Source organism: Cebus imitator, unplaced genomic scaffold, assembly GCF_001604975.1.
Source record: "Cebus imitator isolate Cc_AM_T3 unplaced genomic scaffold, Cebus_imitator-1.0 Scaffold204, whole genome shotgun sequence".
In the NCBI taxonomy this organism is placed as follows: Eukaryota; Metazoa; Chordata; class Mammalia; order Primates; family Cebidae; genus Cebus; species Cebus imitator.
Genome location: NW_016107519.1, coordinates 36,384 through 54,331, shown reverse-complemented (window position 1 = coordinate 54,331; position 17,948 = coordinate 36,384). Strand labels below are relative to the sequence as shown.

At 37.3% G+C, this 17,948-nt stretch overlaps 1 protein-coding gene across 2 annotated transcripts in view; it reads left to right on the top strand.

Moving 5' to 3' along the window:
* Positions 1 to 17,948, top strand: part of LOC108317558 (gamma-sarcoglycan-like) — a 77,442-nt gene that overhangs the window by 34,226 nt on the left and 25,268 nt on the right. For both annotated transcript variants that reach the window (XM_017548164.2, XM_017548165.2), the window contains exon 2: positions 13,444 to 13,638. In XM_017548164.2, the coding sequence (XP_017403653.1) occupies positions 13,444 to 13,638 (195 nt within the window). The remainder of the gene's footprint in view (positions 1 to 13,443; positions 13,639 to 17,948) is intronic.

Genomic DNA, 17,948 nt, shown 5'->3' with positions numbered 1-17,948 from the left:
GGCGATGAGCCAGCTGTGTCAACTGGGTGAGTCCCTCTCACTCTGGTGCCCCTTCTCCAGTGGACGGTTTGGAGGCTGTTAATGTGGATAAAAGATCTTCCCCCTTGGTGCCCAACAGGTCCATCTGCAAGCCTCTTAGACTTCTCTGTCCTCCCTATTCCAAACTCTCCCCTTCCAGCCAAGCCGTTCACCACCATCCATGAGACAGTCTATATTCTAACCTCAACCTCAGGTGATTTCTGTTTCCACAAGAATTAGATACACAGGGGCACCGCCTGCAGCTTTGTCTATGAGAAGGTTTCCTCTCACCACAATCATTCACGGCCACCCCATTGCAATGTGGCAGCCGGTCTGTGGATTGCAACCACAGATACTTGCCAAGTGTGGCCTCTTTCCTTCCCAGAAGGCTGGCCATAAGAGCTACCCCTGTGTGGCCGGAGCTGGGAGAGGTGTGTTAGTGGTGAGTGACTGGGACTCTGGGTCCCTCACACATGGAGCTTACGTGTCCCCTCTGCCTGCCCCGTCCCTGGTGCTCCACTTCTGACTTACAGCGATTGCTGCTGGCTCCTGACTTTAGGCCTTGGTGCTCTCACCCAGAACTCAGGTCATGATGAGAAACTCTGTGCATGGAGTTAATGCTGTCCCATGGCCAGGCGCTCTGTCTCCACCAACACCTAGTAGCACTTAGAGAAGTATTTTACAAACAGCATATGTTTTCTGCTGCAGATGGCATGGCCTATTCCAAACTCCTGGAGGTCTATGCTGTGATTCTTCCACTGCAGCTTGCCATAAATGCCACATGACCTCCTTTCCATCATGGATGCATGTAACCCCATAGAGGCACCAGCAGGTCCATCCTGCAGTGTTTGCAGCCCTGATGCAGAGCCCTGTTCTGGCCACACTAAAGCTGCCATCCTGTAAATTGGTTGATTTTTCCAAGGTCAGAGCCTGAAGTGGTCTAAGAGACATCATTTTTCCTTTAAAGAGGTGGTAGATGCAAGATACAATCAGAGATCATTGTTATTTTGGTGATTAGTGTGATTAAATAATATTCTGCTATCAAACTATTTTAAAAGAATAGAAATATAAAATGTTTAAGTTTTTAATACATGAGGGGAATTAATACTGAAAATAATTTTAGTATAATGGCTCTATTTAAAATATTTTTGTATGAGTATATGTGGGAAATACATGAACATTATATAGATCAATTATGTAATAATTTTAGTAAATTGGTATTTGATGAGTCTTAATTGATCATGTTACTAATATATAGCATTATAGAGTTCTTCTGATTTGATGTGAGTAATATCTGTAGTAATAATTTCAGAACTTTGTCAGGATCTAGTATCATCATCTATAAATAGATCATCTTTGAAATATTAAGATTATCTGGATTCAGAAACCATAAATTTTATATGTACTATGCAATAATAGCAAATAGAATGTCTTCTCTGTGCTAATTATTCTGGGAGCATTGTAATTTCCGTTTGGAGCTTTGGGGATGAATTTTAAGAAAACATAGGCCTCCAGACACATAGGCTATCTACATATCCTGGGGGTGCATCACAACAATTACAAAGTTAATTGGATTGGTTATGAAAGTTATATGTCCAGCCATAATAAAATGGCTTTGTTTGAAATAATTATAGTAACTGAGGCATGATAACCTTTATGAAACTTACAATTCTCATGACGTTAAATCCTTGTAATTGACCCACAATATTTTTACCGCCCACCTGTTGTGAGGAAGCCAGCAGGTACAGGAGTCAGATAAACCTTAAGAAGTCAGAGTCACCATTGCAAGCCTCATTCACGGAAGAAAACTATTATATCACTCATGGTATTAGGAAAACCTTTATGATGCTAATAAATGGCCCTGTGAAACCCTCATGTGTTAAAAAGTTTTTTGAATAAGTGAAAACTACATTTGATGAAACTTTTCTGTTGATATAACCTTCAGAAAATACTATGCAATTAAACATGCCACATGTTTGCAGGTATTATCTGAGTAATTTGCAGATACTTTCCAGATAACAGAACACAAAATCAACAACAAAAGCTTTAAAAATACATATATATGTAGTCTACTAAAAATTACATATTAAATCAAGATATAAATCATCTTCATTTGACATTGAAATGACATCAATTTGTGTATTTTAAAAGCAGAGATCAACCATAGTAATTTCAATTATATTTTGTGAGTCAAAATAATAGCATGCCTTTAATCCACCAGATTGTTCTGAAGTCTTATGTTCAGAAACTGAATAAATCTTCTCTACCATCTTCCCTGGAGTGTCAGTAAGACCTCAGACTGGAGTAGAGCTGAAGAAGGGGATGCAAGTCTGAAGGAGGAAAGGAGGAAGAGAGACATCAAGGAGAACTTTAGCTGTCAAGGTACTGGATGCAAGGGTCAGAAAGAAACAAGGCTCCATGGACCACTGCTTGGCCCAGGACCCGGTGTCAAAACCACAGAATGCTGCTGTAGAGCGTTTCAAAAGTATTCCACCAAATGTTAGGATGCATCCCAGAACTGTGCTGACCAGCAGTCCCAAGCTGTGAGGAGAAGCCTGATAAGTCATTTGAGTTGATCAGTTGGCAGAGCTGATCACCATAAAATTTTCCTTGTAGAGCTAAATAAGGCTTATATTTAATATTCAGTCTGGTTTATATGCTAGCAAAAGGGAAATGCCTCAGCTAGTAGATCTGAAAAGCAAAAGTAGGAACAGTGCTTTTGAGATACTAATCCTCCTCCCAAATCCAACACATTCATCATATGAAGGTAGAATTTTTGTGACCTCGAGCCCTAAAATACGCTACTCAAAGACAGTGCTTATGGATTAAAATTTATGCTAGAAAATAGAGTAGTGTATTTGGCCGTTGAGATGTAAAATGAGGGAAGTTTCAGCCTATGAATCATGACATATGCATCAGTCATACTATTACAGAAGTAAAAGGGTCTGGAAGTAATAATATGCACATCTATAATTTTCCCCTTCATTCGATTCTTTTCTCAGCTGTTCATGGAGTTTCTATTGAAGTTGGCAGGGTCTTTATTAAGAACAGGTATAAGAGATGTATGAAGTATGAGTAAAGATAGAATAATTTAGGTTTTTAATTGTAATGCTATATCCTAGACATGGACAACTATTTGACTAATACATTGTAGATGAGAATATACTTTATTCTGCCTGCCTTTAACAAATACATATAAAGGAGGCTTTTCTGTGTGCCAGACACTACTTTAGGTGGCAGTTATTTAATGAGCAGACACCCTTCCTTGAGGTGAGTCTAATGAAGATCAGGCAATAAAAAGTAAACGAATAAATGCATCATTATGTCCTAAAAGGAGATTTGTAGGAAATGAACAGGACACAGTTGAAGATTGCACAGGATAAAAGGACAGGAGCAGGTGCTCATGGAAGGCTGAGGTCAGGAGGACAGAGTCGTGGCCACGTGGTATGGACCAGTTTTCTAGGCAGTGGGAACAACATGTGCAAAGGCTACAAGATAGGAAAACGATTGTTCCATTTGAGGGATGGAAAGGCTGGTGCTGCTGGAAAGGGCAGAGTGAGGTGAGATGGAGCTGGAGAGGCTGGCTGGACCAGATGGAGTGAAGCTTCATCTGACGTGCAGTGGAAAGCCACGAGTGACTTTAAACAGGGCAACAATGGTCCTTTTGTTGGGCGCCATGTGGAGATTGGATTAAGAGAGGCAGAGTAGGTGGAGGAGACCCTGAAGAAGCTGCACCCCCAGTGTTGGAGAGGACTGGCGGCCATGCAGATGCGGAGGCCAGGATGACCACAGCTGTCCTCAGGAAGTGCAAGTAGGGCTTGCAGATGAAGTAGATATGGGGTGGCAGACAAAGGGATCACGATGGCACTCATGCTTCTGAGCTGATCAGCTGGGAACGGCTGGTGCCATGGACTGGGGACTAGAGAAGGGAAGGGGGAAGTTAGGGAAAAGGAGGGAAAGTTATTGAAAATTAAACTACTTTTTAGCAAGTTCAGTTCGAAAAACCAATAGAGATGTCAAACAGGCAATTACCAGATTAGAGTCTAGAGTTCAGAGATATTTTAGATAGAGATATAAATTTGGGAACCATCAGCCTATAAAGAGTGTTTAAAGACACGATAATGAATAGGATTACCTTGAAAGACTGATGGAAGAGAAGAGATGGTCCCAGAACAGATCAGGCAAAATCCACCATTTAGAGGCCAGAGAGAAAGAAAAGATTATGAAGGGGTCTGAGAATTAAAGTCCAGAAAGATAAAAGGTAAACTTAGGAAAACACTGACTTTAAGAAAACGAGAAAAAGTATTTTCAAGGAGGAAATAGCCAATCATTTCAAATAAAATGAAGAGTGAAATAAATTTTTAAAAGTGAGAGAAATAAACTAGGAAAGTGAGTATTGGATTTGGAAGCAAGGAGGCTATGTGATCCCTCTGACTGATATTAGCCAAAGCTAAACAGGGCTGACTAACTTCTCGAAATATAACCTTCTGTCTAAAGACTTGCCTGTTCTTTAGAAGGGCCTGTTTGTTGCAGAAGGAAAATAGGTTAAAAATAGTTGCAAGCATTACTTACCGTGTTGGTGGAATGTCTTCTTACTCCAGGATTTACCTTCATAAGCTGTCCTGCCTTTGCGCCTCTTGCTGTGTGTATTATCCAGGACTGTCTCAGGTGCAAGTTACAGAAGCCCAAGTGAAAGAAGTTCAAGTGAAGATGGAATGTATGAATTTATAAAATCAATTAGACAGCGCTGAATTTAGGGTCTCAAATCATATGGTTAGGATTCCACTCCTACTTTCACATTCTCCCCCTCTTTTCCGTTCTTCCTGATTTCTTCTCTGGCAAGCTCTCTCCCACTGGCAGAGGGATGAATGTTGCAGTACAATGTTAAGTCCATTCACTTCTGATAGCAGAGGCCAGCTTCTCTCTTGGAGCATTCATATTATTTCTGGGACAACTGACGCTGGCTTGCTTGTGTCGCATGACTTCCCAATGGCATTCATCCTGTCTGGAATAATGATATGCCCTGATTGGTCAGCATGTGCCCCGTACACACTTGTGTTACTGGACATAGGCCCACATGACTGATACCTGGACCACAACCACGTGGGACTGAGGAGTGTTCTAGGTACAGACAGGAAAACAGTAGGTGTCCACTATAACAGAGTAAAAAAGAAAACAGTAGGCATCGACTGGAATAGGACACAGAAGAAAACAGTAAGCACCCACTGTAATAGGATACAGAAGAAGACAGTAGGCGCCCACTGTAATGGGACGCAGAAGAAGACAGTAGGCGCCCACTGTAATGGGACGCAGAAGAAGACAGTAGGCGCCCACTGTAATGGGACGCAGAAGAAGACAATAGGCGCCCACTGTAATAGGATGCAGAAGAAGACAGTAGGCGCCCACTGTAATAGGACGCAGAAGAAGACAGTAGGCGCCCACTGTAATAGGATACAGAAGACAGTAGGCGCCCACTGTAATGGGATGCAGAAGAAGACAGTAGGCGCCCGCTGTAATAGGATGCAGAAGAAGACAGTAGGCACCCACTGTAATACGATACAGAAGAAGACAGTAGGCACCCACTGAAATATGATACAGAAGAAAATAGTAGGCGCCCACTGTAATAGGATGCAGAAGAAGACAGTAGGCACCCACTGTGATAGGATGCAGAAGACAGTAGGTGCCCGCTATAATACGAAACAGAAGAAGACAGTAGGCGCCCGCTGTAATAGGATACAGAAGACAGTAGGCGCCCACTGTAATAGGATGCAGAAGAAGACAGTAGGCACCCACTTAATACGATACTGAAGTAGACACAGGGTTGCAGCTGAGCTTCCAGCAGTTCCTCAATACAGCTCTTTGTTAACATTAACTCAGCTCTTATTGCAGCCTGCTACTAACTTAACCACTAGCTACGTGGGCACTAAGTCAGACGCTGATGGTAGGTATAAATCATGCCAAGAGCTGGAGGAAAGTTGGTAACAAGTAACAACTGGTCTGGGTTAAGAGGCTAGGTATCCATAAGTGCTGGTCTTGTTCAGTTGCCATTCCACGTCTCGTTTCTGCTAACTTGTTAATGTTTCTGGATGTTGGTATTATTCCTTAGTCAAGTGCTACCTAATGACACCGTAAAAGCTTTAGATTTCTGAGAGCACCTAATAAAAACCAGGACAGGACAGTGAGAAAAGTCCATCTGAATTGCCTACCTTTGTAAAAATAAGACTTTTAAAATGAACCTATAGCTAAAGTAAAAATCAAAACAAGACCCCAGTCTTATAAGCTAACGTTTGTATGCCTGTGGGGCTGAGCTTTTGTTTGTTTGTTTTCCTTTTATCACTTGCTCATTTGCATAAAAGTGGTTTTTTTTTTCTTTTTTTCAGGTTTGTTAAATACTTAAAGGGCATTTATTCTGTTGGTTTGGTGTATTTTGTAAGGAAGTTTTTGAAATGGCAGCGTTTGCCATTTTTAAAGTCAATCCTATTGTAAAGAAGAGAGAATGATTTCATGACCTTTTAATCTAGCTATATGTGTGTATAGGAAGGGTATATGTGAATTCGAGAATTATGCCGATTATAACTGGATACAATTGATAATTACGACCCATCTATTTTGCTATATTTAAGTGTGCTATGCTGAGAAATTTCACTAAAAGATAAAGAACTATTCTTGAAATTATTTGGTCATCCTAAATATAGTAGTGAATTTGGGATGAGTATGGTAAATTTATTAACTTTACTATTATAAAAGAAATATATATATATATCAATTCTGTAAATCTGAAAAAGTACAAAGGAAATTTGGGAAATACTATTTTAAATGAAAAAAGGTGGACTATAGAAGGAAATTATTAATCATTTTTAGTTTCTTTCCAGTATTTTTAATATGGGTATGTGTCTTAATATGTATTATATATTCTAACTTTTCATTTGACATTATATCACTAGAATTTACCCAGGATATTATATGTTTTTCAAACATATTTCACATACCCAAAACATTAATTTTGTAATACTGTAATAATCTGATGAATTAATTACTCTACTTTTAATCCTTCTTCATTTAATGTCCAGTTTTGCCCCAGTACAGATAATGGTAAATTCGATATCTTTAGACACAAATTCTGGTTTTCATTTCTAGTTGTTTCCTTTGGGTAAGTTACTAGAATTAGAATTACTGTTTTTTCATGTTCTTTATACTTACTGCCCAATATCTTTTGGGGGTTTATGTTAACTTTCACTTTCAACGTCAGAGAAGCAGCCTGTCTCTTTTTCAAACACTTGGCCAATATTACCGATTATCAGTTTTTAAATTTCCCTTAATCTTTGAAAACTGCTGCAGCAAGGGTGTTGTTCTCTTTTCTTTAATTAAGAGTGAAGCTGAACATTTTTGCTATGTTTATTTGTCATGTGTATTTCTTTTATGTATATGCATATTCATCGCTTGAGTTTTATTGGATTTTTTTTCTATTTTTCCTTAGTTGAAATTATTTCTATTTTAAGGATATTAACCTTGTCCTATCTTGAAGGCAAACACTTCTCCCAATTTATCTGCCCTGGTTTTCTTTGTGCCACACATCTCCTAGGGCGAGCACCTCCCTCCCCTCCTGCTTTCCGAAATGTTGGCGCTCATTCAGAATGATGTAAGTTATGATGCAAACAGTGAGGCGGAGAACACACTGAGAATTGCTGCCATTAATTAACACAGGATGAGAGGTTTCTTGGACATTTAATGTAAAATAGAGATAAAATTCATTTAGTCATTCTCAGTATTAGCATAACATAGGCAGCCTGAATTTAACCAGCACACTAGCTTGCTTCTTCCCTGCCAGCTCACCACCTGCAAAAGCAACCTGTATAGACTGGATGCTTCTTCTCACTTTTTATTGCCTTATTACGATCTGTGTGTATGGGCTTGTTTCTAGATGCTCCATTTTCTCTTACTTGTCAATTACTTGTCACTAGCTCATTTTTTTTTGTTACTGTAGCACAAAGCTATGTTACCACAGCCTGGAGGTAAGTCCCACTCCCTGTGCATTCATGTGTTCAACAAGCACTTACTGATTGCCTATCATGTGCACATAACAGATACTGGTCACGGTTATGTAGTCACATCGTTGTAATTAACTTCTCACACGGGTTACCTTGTCATTTGGAGGGATGATGTGGCATGATGATGCTTGTTACCTAGTAAGAAATTACCTGTCTAGATGTTAGAGTTAGGTGACATGGCTTATAAAGACAATTTTTGAAACTGTGGAAAGTAATTTTCTAGGAGTTTTCAGATTAACATCATATGTACTATAAGACATTTCCTAAGACCCCAGTCAGCAAGCCCTGTGGCCAGCAAGGACCTTACCCAAGGCAGGTAGCATGCCATCCCTAGCACTCGGTGAATCTCCCATGAAGATTAGAAGAGGGTTTACTCTCTATCTGACAGATTGCATGCAGCTGCAAAGAGAATTGGTATATTGGAAGGCAGGTCTTGGAAAACACCACAGAGTGATAAAGCTGTTGAAATATAAAGCTAAGTTTGAAGGACGTGGCTGGTGAATGAGGAGATCTAAATACGTCTTATTGAAGCCCCAGTGAAAGTAACCAGAGAAAATATAGGAAAGATAATGGTTAAAGAAGCAATTGCCAAGAATTTTCTATAACTGAAGACAAGTTCAATTGAAAACAGACACTGACTTGGGAACAGGAAAAGTTAATTCAAATTTCTGAAATAAAATCATTCTGAATATGGAAAACACCAAAAGTAAAGAGACTTTAAAAATCCCAATGGGGGAAAAAAAGATGCAACATTAACAAAAAGCTTTGTAGATATTTCTTGAATGAACTGTTGAAAGCAAACCGGTGGAAATTTATACCAGAAAAATATTAAAACCAAAAGTGGTATGCCAAAGTCAGTATCAGACAGATCACTTTAAGCTATATAACTCATTCTTTGAGTTATTAGATAGAATTAAATTTCTCACTTCTAAAAGGTCTGTTTAGTTCTTTCTCAAACTCACCTTTTCAAAAATCATATGATATTGACTCCTTTGGGCATTATCCATGCATTTATCATCTTTTGTCTCAGACTCTTGACAATGGCCTACCCAAACTAGGCATGACAGTAAATGTTAGTTGAAATGAAGAATGTCATTTAGCAACATTTACCTTGTAGACACTATGTTCGATTCACTATGTTATATGCTATGACAAGAATCAAATAATGTAGCAGACAGACTACCTCTCCTTAAGGTCATTTTGTTTTAAATAACAAACTGGGAATCATGAATTCAGAAGCATGTAAAAGCTGATATTTATGCCAAGGCAAGTATAATGCTTCACATCTGGAGCCCTATACATGAAAGGATTGATAATTGTCTCTGAGAGATGCCTTGAAAAGCAATCAAAATTAAGTATAGCATCAACACCCTTTAAAGGATGGGTATCAGGAGAAATAATGTCGTTTTTTAATGATGAAATGTGTTTTAATAAAGGAGTCTATGAAAATAATTTTTTTCAAGATACATTAAAAATCAGAATTATTTATCATGGAATATAGATTTTAAGTTCTAATAGACTTATTTCATTAATTATGTTTTGTAAAGGGTTTATAAATAGATCACAAAGTGCTATGCATTATTCCAGTGCAATTTCTTACTAATATGAATCCACTATGCAGTTGTCTTACCTCAAAGTGCTGAAGTTTGATATTCTTCTTTTTTTCCTTTTTCTTTCTTTTTAATTTTTTGGGACGAAGTCTCGCTCTGTCACCAGGCTGGATTGCAGTGGCATAATCTCGGCTCACTGCAACCTCTGCCTCCCGAGTTTAAGTGATTCTCCTGTCCCAGCCTCCCGAGTAACTGGGACTACTGGTGTGCACCACCTTGCCCAGCTAATTTTTTAATGTTTTTTCTATTTATTAGTAGAGGTGGGGTTTCACCATGTTGGCCAGGATGGCCTCAATCTCTTGACCTTGAGATCCACCCACCTCGGCCTCCCGAAGTTCTGAGATTACAGGCATGAGCCACCACGCCCGGTCTTTGATATTCTTCTCAAGCTTGATTTGAGTATATACCTAAAAGAAGCTGGTTGAACCAGACAGCCTCTGAAAGTCTCTGCTGGCTTTCTAGATGAGTTATATAGTTTAAAGTTATCTTTAAATTTAAATGTAACTTTCTATTAGTGTCTAATAAAAATGAAAGCCAGTTGTCAGTTGTGAGAAATATAAACTAACATTCTATTAGACAACAAAATCCACTTTTTAGAAAAATATTTAAATTGAGTGTTTCACCTAGTGATTTAACCTATGCTTATCTAGAGTAAAAGGACTTCTTTATGAAATGCAGCGAACCCTGGTAGATGTCACTTAAAAACATTAAAGAAGGCTGTCATAAAACACAATATAAAAAGAAATACAGCTGACAATTTAAAAAAAAAAAAAAAGGTTGGTTGGTAAATACAGCTCAAATATGGGAGGACTAGAAAGCAGGTGGCCAGCTTCCGAAAGCCAGCGCGGGGGAAGTAGGGTCCAGCTTCTCACTCAAGGTGTCAGCACAGCAGGTGCGTAGATGTCAGGCGACTCCCAGGAGCCAAAGACAGCACATCCCCCAGGATCCCCTTTTCTGGGAGAACCTCATCAGACTGAGTACTAAACAACTAATCACAATAAACGTACCTTGTTTATGCGGAGGCTTCAAATTAACCCATCAACAGTTGAGGAAATTCTGAAGTGACTCTCAACCCGTTTTATTGCTTACTGTATGCTAAGTAAAAATGTCTGGGTATTTTTCCATTCAACATTTGTGTGTAATTAATTCAGCAAATGTTTATTGAGCACATACTACATGTCGGCTACTGTTCTAGGGGCCGAGGGTACAACAAAATAACAAAACAGTTGAAAACCTCACCCTTTCGGGGCTTACATGTGCTGGGGTAAGCATTTACATTAAAATAAGTAGGTAAAATATATAGTATGTCTGCAGAGTTAAGTGCTACGGAAAAAAAAAAAAAACAGGAAGGAGCATAGGAGCTCTGTGGTGGTGCTGGTGGGGCCTATTATTTAAATAGGTTGATCACAAAGATCACTGATAAGCGATCTTTGAACAAAGAGTTGAGAGGAGCCATGCAGGCAAGGGGGAGACCTTCCAGGTAGAGGGAATTATAACTCTGGAGTTCCTGAGGTGGGATCGCACTCGGGGAACTCCTGGCCAAGTAAAACCACGGTGCCTGGAGCAAGAGGGGTCAGGGCAAGAGGGGTCAGGGCAAGAGGGACTGGATGAAGGCAGGGAACCATGTCTGCCGGGGTGAGAGGTTTGGTTTTTACTCTGAGTGAAATAGGAAGCCACAGGAGGGTTTGTTGCAGCAGTGAGGCATGAACCGATGCATGCTTTGAAAAGACCACTGCAGCCTCTACATTAGACATTGACTGCAGGAGATTTAGAGGCACAAGCAGGGAACAGTCAGGTGGCTGTTGCAGTGACCCAGGTGAAAGATGATGTCAGAGGTGCTGATTTAGGGGATCTATGAGCTGTCCTCATAACAGGAATGCTATCAGCCCTCCAGCAAACAGTGACAAAATTGTTTTAAATGGATACTGAAGTTCTCTTGATGTTATGTAAGGGTGAACAAAAGCATTGTCTAATAGAAAGAATTGCATTCTCCTAGTCTGTCCTTTCCAGAAATTCTGGAACTGCCACCATTATTTCAGATGAGACACTCTTTGAAATCAGTATAATAGAGGGAAGTGGTTGAGAGTGACTGCATGTCCAGAGAAGGCTTCTTTGAGGAGATGGCATGTGTGCTGCTACTGAAGGATGAGCGGGACCAGCAGGCAAAGACCAAATCCAGGACAAAGTTTCCAGGGTGAGAATTAGTGTGTCTGTTGAAGAGTATCTGCTCTAGCAAAGGACACAGCAGTAGATGAAGTCAAAGACGTCAGCAAAGGCCGTCTCATACAGGGTCTTGTAGATAATAGAGGCATTTGGACATTGTCACTGTCCCATCATTGTTCTGATGGCAAAAAGCCATCAGGAGGTTTGGAAATATACAGTGACAGGAGCTTACTGACATTTTACTCATTGGCTGCTGGGTGGGGAATGGTTTCCAAGAAGGGAAAGAATGAACGTGGATTTTTCAGCAGTGTAGCTAAGACTGTCCACAGTAGCCTAAACTAGTGCAGTAGCACTAGAAATGCGGCGATGTAGACAGATTTGCGATATATATGGAAGGTAGAATTGATAGGACTTGCTGATGTGGCCTTGAGGGGAAGAGAGAATCATCAGGGATAACATCTGGTACTATGGCTTGAGCCACTGGTTCTAATACAAGGAAGACTGGAGGAGCTCAAAGAAATGAGTCAGTGAATAATGCCCTTATGAAATCATGAAACATTTAGGGGTTGAATAATGTTGACTGTCAGTCCTGGATATTTGAAAATACTTATGTGATGAATAGCCTAATTTTAGATAATCAGTTAGAATATGTGAAAATGCCTGTTGTTAAATCGGAAGGAGATTTAAAGATTTGTTTTAACCGTAACTTATTTTTAGTAAGGACAACTCCATATCATCCCTAAAAATAAATGTGTGACTTTTGCACAAGAATCCCAGAGAGGAGTATTTATATTCTGATTCATCATTTTACTACATTTACAATCAGGAAAGTCTTCATAATCTCCAATTTTAACCGTATAGCTAAAAAGTACTTTGGTTCTTTGTATAAAGGGAAAAATGATTAATTTTTAAAATTTTTAAATTTTTTTATAAAGCTGAAATTGTTGCTAAAACTCTTACTCTAATTTACACAAAGCAGTAAGCATTTGTAAAGATTTGTATACACACACATATGCATACATATACTGATCTTTTTTAGGGTAGGTTAATACTTGGGAACTTTTATTCCAGGCAGAGGTTAGTGTGGTATCTTGTAAAGAGGCTTTTGAATTCCAAGTAACTTAGTTGCCGAAGAAAGAATAATTCAATCACCTGACATAAAATCAAGTAAATGGATTCCTTTTTGAAGATATACATACCAGCTTGATTTTTCTCCCAATTAACCTTTTTAGAACTTGGTAATTTGATTATTTTAGGTTAATGCTTCAATTCCAAGTTTAACCCTGAAGAATCTTGATTGATAGATAACACGGATATTGAATTTATCCACATCCAAAAATATGATCACTAGATTTCAAATAAGTTTATCATATATAAAATATTTTAAATGACAGATTAAATATCTCCCTGTGATTGAAACACAGTGACGTGTTTCAAAATAATATTTAATTCTCCTTTTAAAAATCATTAATTTTGGAAATTTATGGCTGAGATGAAAAATATGTTTAAAGGCTCATAGTAAATCAGTATTAACAAACAAGTTGTCTCCCTCATTCCCTCTCTCTGTCTCTTTCTCTCTCCTCTCGCAACACGCCCGGTGGCAGATGGTACGTGAGCAGTACACTACAGCCACAGAAGGCACCCACATAGAGAGGCCAGAGAATCAGTGTGTCTACAAAATTGGCATTTATGGCTGGAGAAAGCGTTGCCTCTACTTGTTTGTTCTTCTTTTACTCATCATCCTCGTTGTGAATCTTGCTCTTACAATTTGGATTCTTAAAGTGATGTGGTTTTCTCCAGTAAGTATCGTTGTTTTCTGGTAAGCATGTTCTTGTTTTGTTCACTAAATCACTTCATCTATATTGTATTGACAGGAGTTTCCTTTAATGTAATTAACATTTGTTTCTTCGCTGTCTGGATCAGATTTCAGAAACAAAATATATATGTAGCATTTACATTTTTCCCTTTTCCTTAAACCTCATTGTAAACTGTAGTCTGGTGCTTTTGTGTGTTTTTACTGTAAATTTTTTTATTAGTCATCTCTACATAGTGGGAATAACGTACTAGACATTAGTTTGTGGTTGATTGGGTCAAGATGATTTACTGATTATTTAATTCATCAGTTTGTAAAACTGTATAAATCAGTTTTCCTAATTTCATTAATTCATAAATATTTACTTTAAATGCCACTCTCATTTTAAATTTTTTTTATTTACAGAGGTAATGAAGTTACACTCTTTCATTTTTAAAAAACCCCATGCTGATATACAATAAATTCATGTACACACTTCAGCATTTGACAACACATTTAGTAACTACAACATCAACAATCTTAAGAAATTCATATTCTATTTTAAACATTCTTGTATTTTAAAGATAGCTACATAATCTTATATTCTCTGATAACATTTTGTGTACTTTTGAAAAAATACTTAATGTAGCGTGTCTTAATTTTGTGAGATAGCTACAGTGAGTTAATAATATTGCAGAGAACATCGCAGGCAGGTCAGTGTGTTGCTTACATGCATCTGAAGGTGCGATATGTGCACAGGTTCTTTCTAAAAACAATACTTGAAGTCATTCATTCTGAAACACCTTCTATTATTATAATTCTTCACTTTCTATGCAATTATTTCTATCCTACTATAGTTAGCCAGCAGATACATTATTTTATTGACATCATAAATAAATATTTATGTTTTTATATATGCAAAGAGGTAAAATACAAATCAAATCAAAATATAGTTTGAAACTATGTTAGTATTTTATATATTAATATAAATGTAATCAATGTAAGTATATAAGCTTTTATAAATTATATATAAATATAAATATATAAATACATATGAACAATTATATAACTATATTCAAATTAATCCAATTAAGTTGTGATTTCTTGGTTAAAATTTACAAAATCACTATTTCTACAGCATCACAATACAATTTAGTTCCATTGGACAAGGTTACTTCATGAAAGCAGCACAACTAACAGGATGTACGTTTTTGCACATCATATACATTTTAATATCTAAATGTAAAATATCTGAATATTTTTTGGAAACTGAAGCAGTGTTAAAGTCCTCAAATTACAAACCATGGGATTTTTCAGAGATAACTTTGAATAGAGAGCCCTGCATCAGCCTGCTGTATGTCCCTTAGGCAGAAGGTTAAGAGAAGCAGTGTCCTGGGAAGGAGGCCCGTGGAAGGGCCTGGGAGTGAGGAGAAGCCACCCACAGCCCAGCACGTGCTGAGCAAGGACAGACTTTATCTGGAATGAATGATGTGCATTATTTCTGAAATACGAGTGAATTAATTTTGTAAACTACGTGACTGTAAAGTGACAATGTCTGCTTTATACTCTTGTCACATAGGATCTAAAACAACTTCGAGGTATTATAAATTTAGATTAAATTAAGTTGTGCCAGCAGCTGAATCCACTTCACTGATGGAGAAAGTCACCCCACAGAGGTCAGCAGACTTTCCTGCCATCACTGCAGCTGCCCATTTCCTGCCCTTTCTAGTGAGATATGGTCATTGACTGTGGTATTTTCTTCAGCCTTAGGAACCTGTTGCTAATTGCTAGTGAGTATTCAGGATTCTTTAGTGCTGCCTTTAACAAAATAAGAAAAACTACCACTAATATTTATGGAATCAAAAGGCGAGATACCCAAAGGCACTAATCTACAGAAAATGCCAGGCCTCAATTGGAAGATGCTGGCTAGACTTTGAGTCATTATTCTCAAAGTGGAATGACATAAACGACGTAATTTTCATAGGTGCATGAGTTTGATCTCTTGCTTTTGTAATTATCTCATATGTTTCGAAACAGTAAATTATAAATTAATGTATGCTTTAATTCTTACTGATTTGAAAGATTTTAAAATATATGATTTCATGTTCTATTTATTTTAAATTTTATTTCAAGAACAGCTTACACAAGATCTACCCTCTTAACAGATTTTGATTGTACAATATGATATCGTAAACAATAGGTACAATGTTGTACAGCAGATCTTTAAAACTTACTCATCCTGCTTGATTGAAATGTGAAGTCCATTGATTAACAGCATCCATTCTCACTTCCTCAGCCCCTGGTAGCCATCATTCTACTCTTTGTTCAATGAGTTTGCCTACTGTAGATACCTCATACAAGTAGAAGCATACAATATTTGTACTTTTGTGCTTATTTCATTTTGCATAATGCCCTCAAGGTTTACTCATGTTGTCTCACATTGCAGAATGTTTTTCTTTTTTAAGGTTGAATAATATTCTACTATATGGATATACATTTTCTTTATTCATTTGTCCTCTGTGGACATTTAGATTTTTTCCACATCTTGATTGACTACTATAAGTAGTGCTATGATGAACATGAAAGTGCAGATATCTCTTCCAGTTCCTGATTTCCATTGTTTTGGATAAACAACAAACTATCTGAAAAGGAAATTAGGAAGGCAATCCCATTTTCAATAACATCAAAAAAATGCAATATCTAGAAATAAACTTAACTAAGAAGGCAAAAGGCTTGTACAATGAAACCTGCAAAATACTGATGAAAAAATTAAAGACACAAATAAGAAGAATCCCATGTTCATCAATTAGAAGACTTAATATTAATAAAATGTACATGCTACCAAAAGTGATCTGTAGATTCAGCGCAATTCCCATCAAAATCCCTATGTTATATTTTTTAAAGAAATAGAAAATTCAAAATTTTCTATTTTTTCATTTTTTTTTTCTATTTTGGACTGTTTTGAGAAAACAATCCAAAAATTTATATTTTGGATTGTTATATTTATATTTTTTCAAAACAATCCAAAAATTTATATAGAACCACAAAAGACCTGAGACAGCCAAGTCAGTCTTGAGAAAGAAGAACAAAGCTAGAGGCATCACACTTCCTGGTTTTGAAATATATTACAAAGCTATCACAATTTAAATGGTATGGTACTTGCATAAAGAACAGCATATAGAGCACTGGAATAGGACAGAGATCCCACACAAAAAAAAAATCCATGCATGTGTGATCAACTGATCTTTGACAAGGGGGCCAAGAATATCAAATGAGGAAAAGATAGTCTGCTCAACAGATGGTGCTGGGAAAACTGGATTTTCACATGCAAAAGAATGAATTTGGATCCTTATCCTAAACCATACATAAGAATTAATGCAAAATGGATTAAAGATTTAAACATAAGTACTAAAACTGTAAAACTTCTAGAAGAAAATATTTGGGGGAAAGCTTCATGACATTGGCCTTGGCGATGATTTCTTGAATATCAAAAGCACAGGCAACCAAAGCAAAGATAGACAAATGGAACTACATCATACTAAAAAGTCTCTGTGCAGCAAAGAAAATAATCAGCAGAATGAAAAGACAACCCATGAGATGGGAGAAGATATTTGCAAACTGGATATCTGATAAGGGGTTAATTTCCAAAATATATAAAGAACTACTATAACTCAAGAGCAAAAAGACAATCTGATTTAAAAATGGGCAAAATATTTGAATAGACATTTCTTTAAAGAAGACATACAATGGCCAATGTTCAGCATCATAATCACCAGGGAAATACAAATCAAAACCATGGTAAGATACCACCTTACACCTGTCAGGATGGCTATGATCAAAAAACAAAAGTCAACAAATATTGGCAAGGATGTGGGGAAATTGGAACCCTTCTGCACTGTTGGTGAGAATGTAAAATGGTTCAGCCACTATAGAAAAATATATGGAAATTCCTTCAAAAATTAAAAATCAAACTACCATATGATCTAACAATTCTGCTCTTAGGTATTTATCCAAAAGAATGGAAATCATTTTTTTTTAAATTTTATTCATATATAAACCAATGTATTTTTTTTAACATTAGCATGCCTAAGATGTAATGTGTCTATACAAGAACTTTTTTGAGTACTTTGACACTGAAATGGCAAAGTTAAATAGGGCTTTGAGCATTTGCAGAGGTCTGCATAATTTTGAACTTGTAACAATTAGCAAATAATTCTCTACTCAAACTCAGTTTAATTGCTTATCTATCACCCACTCAGTTGTTAGTCAGAATATAGGGAAATCATAATTTTACAAATTAACCAAGTTTAGCATGGC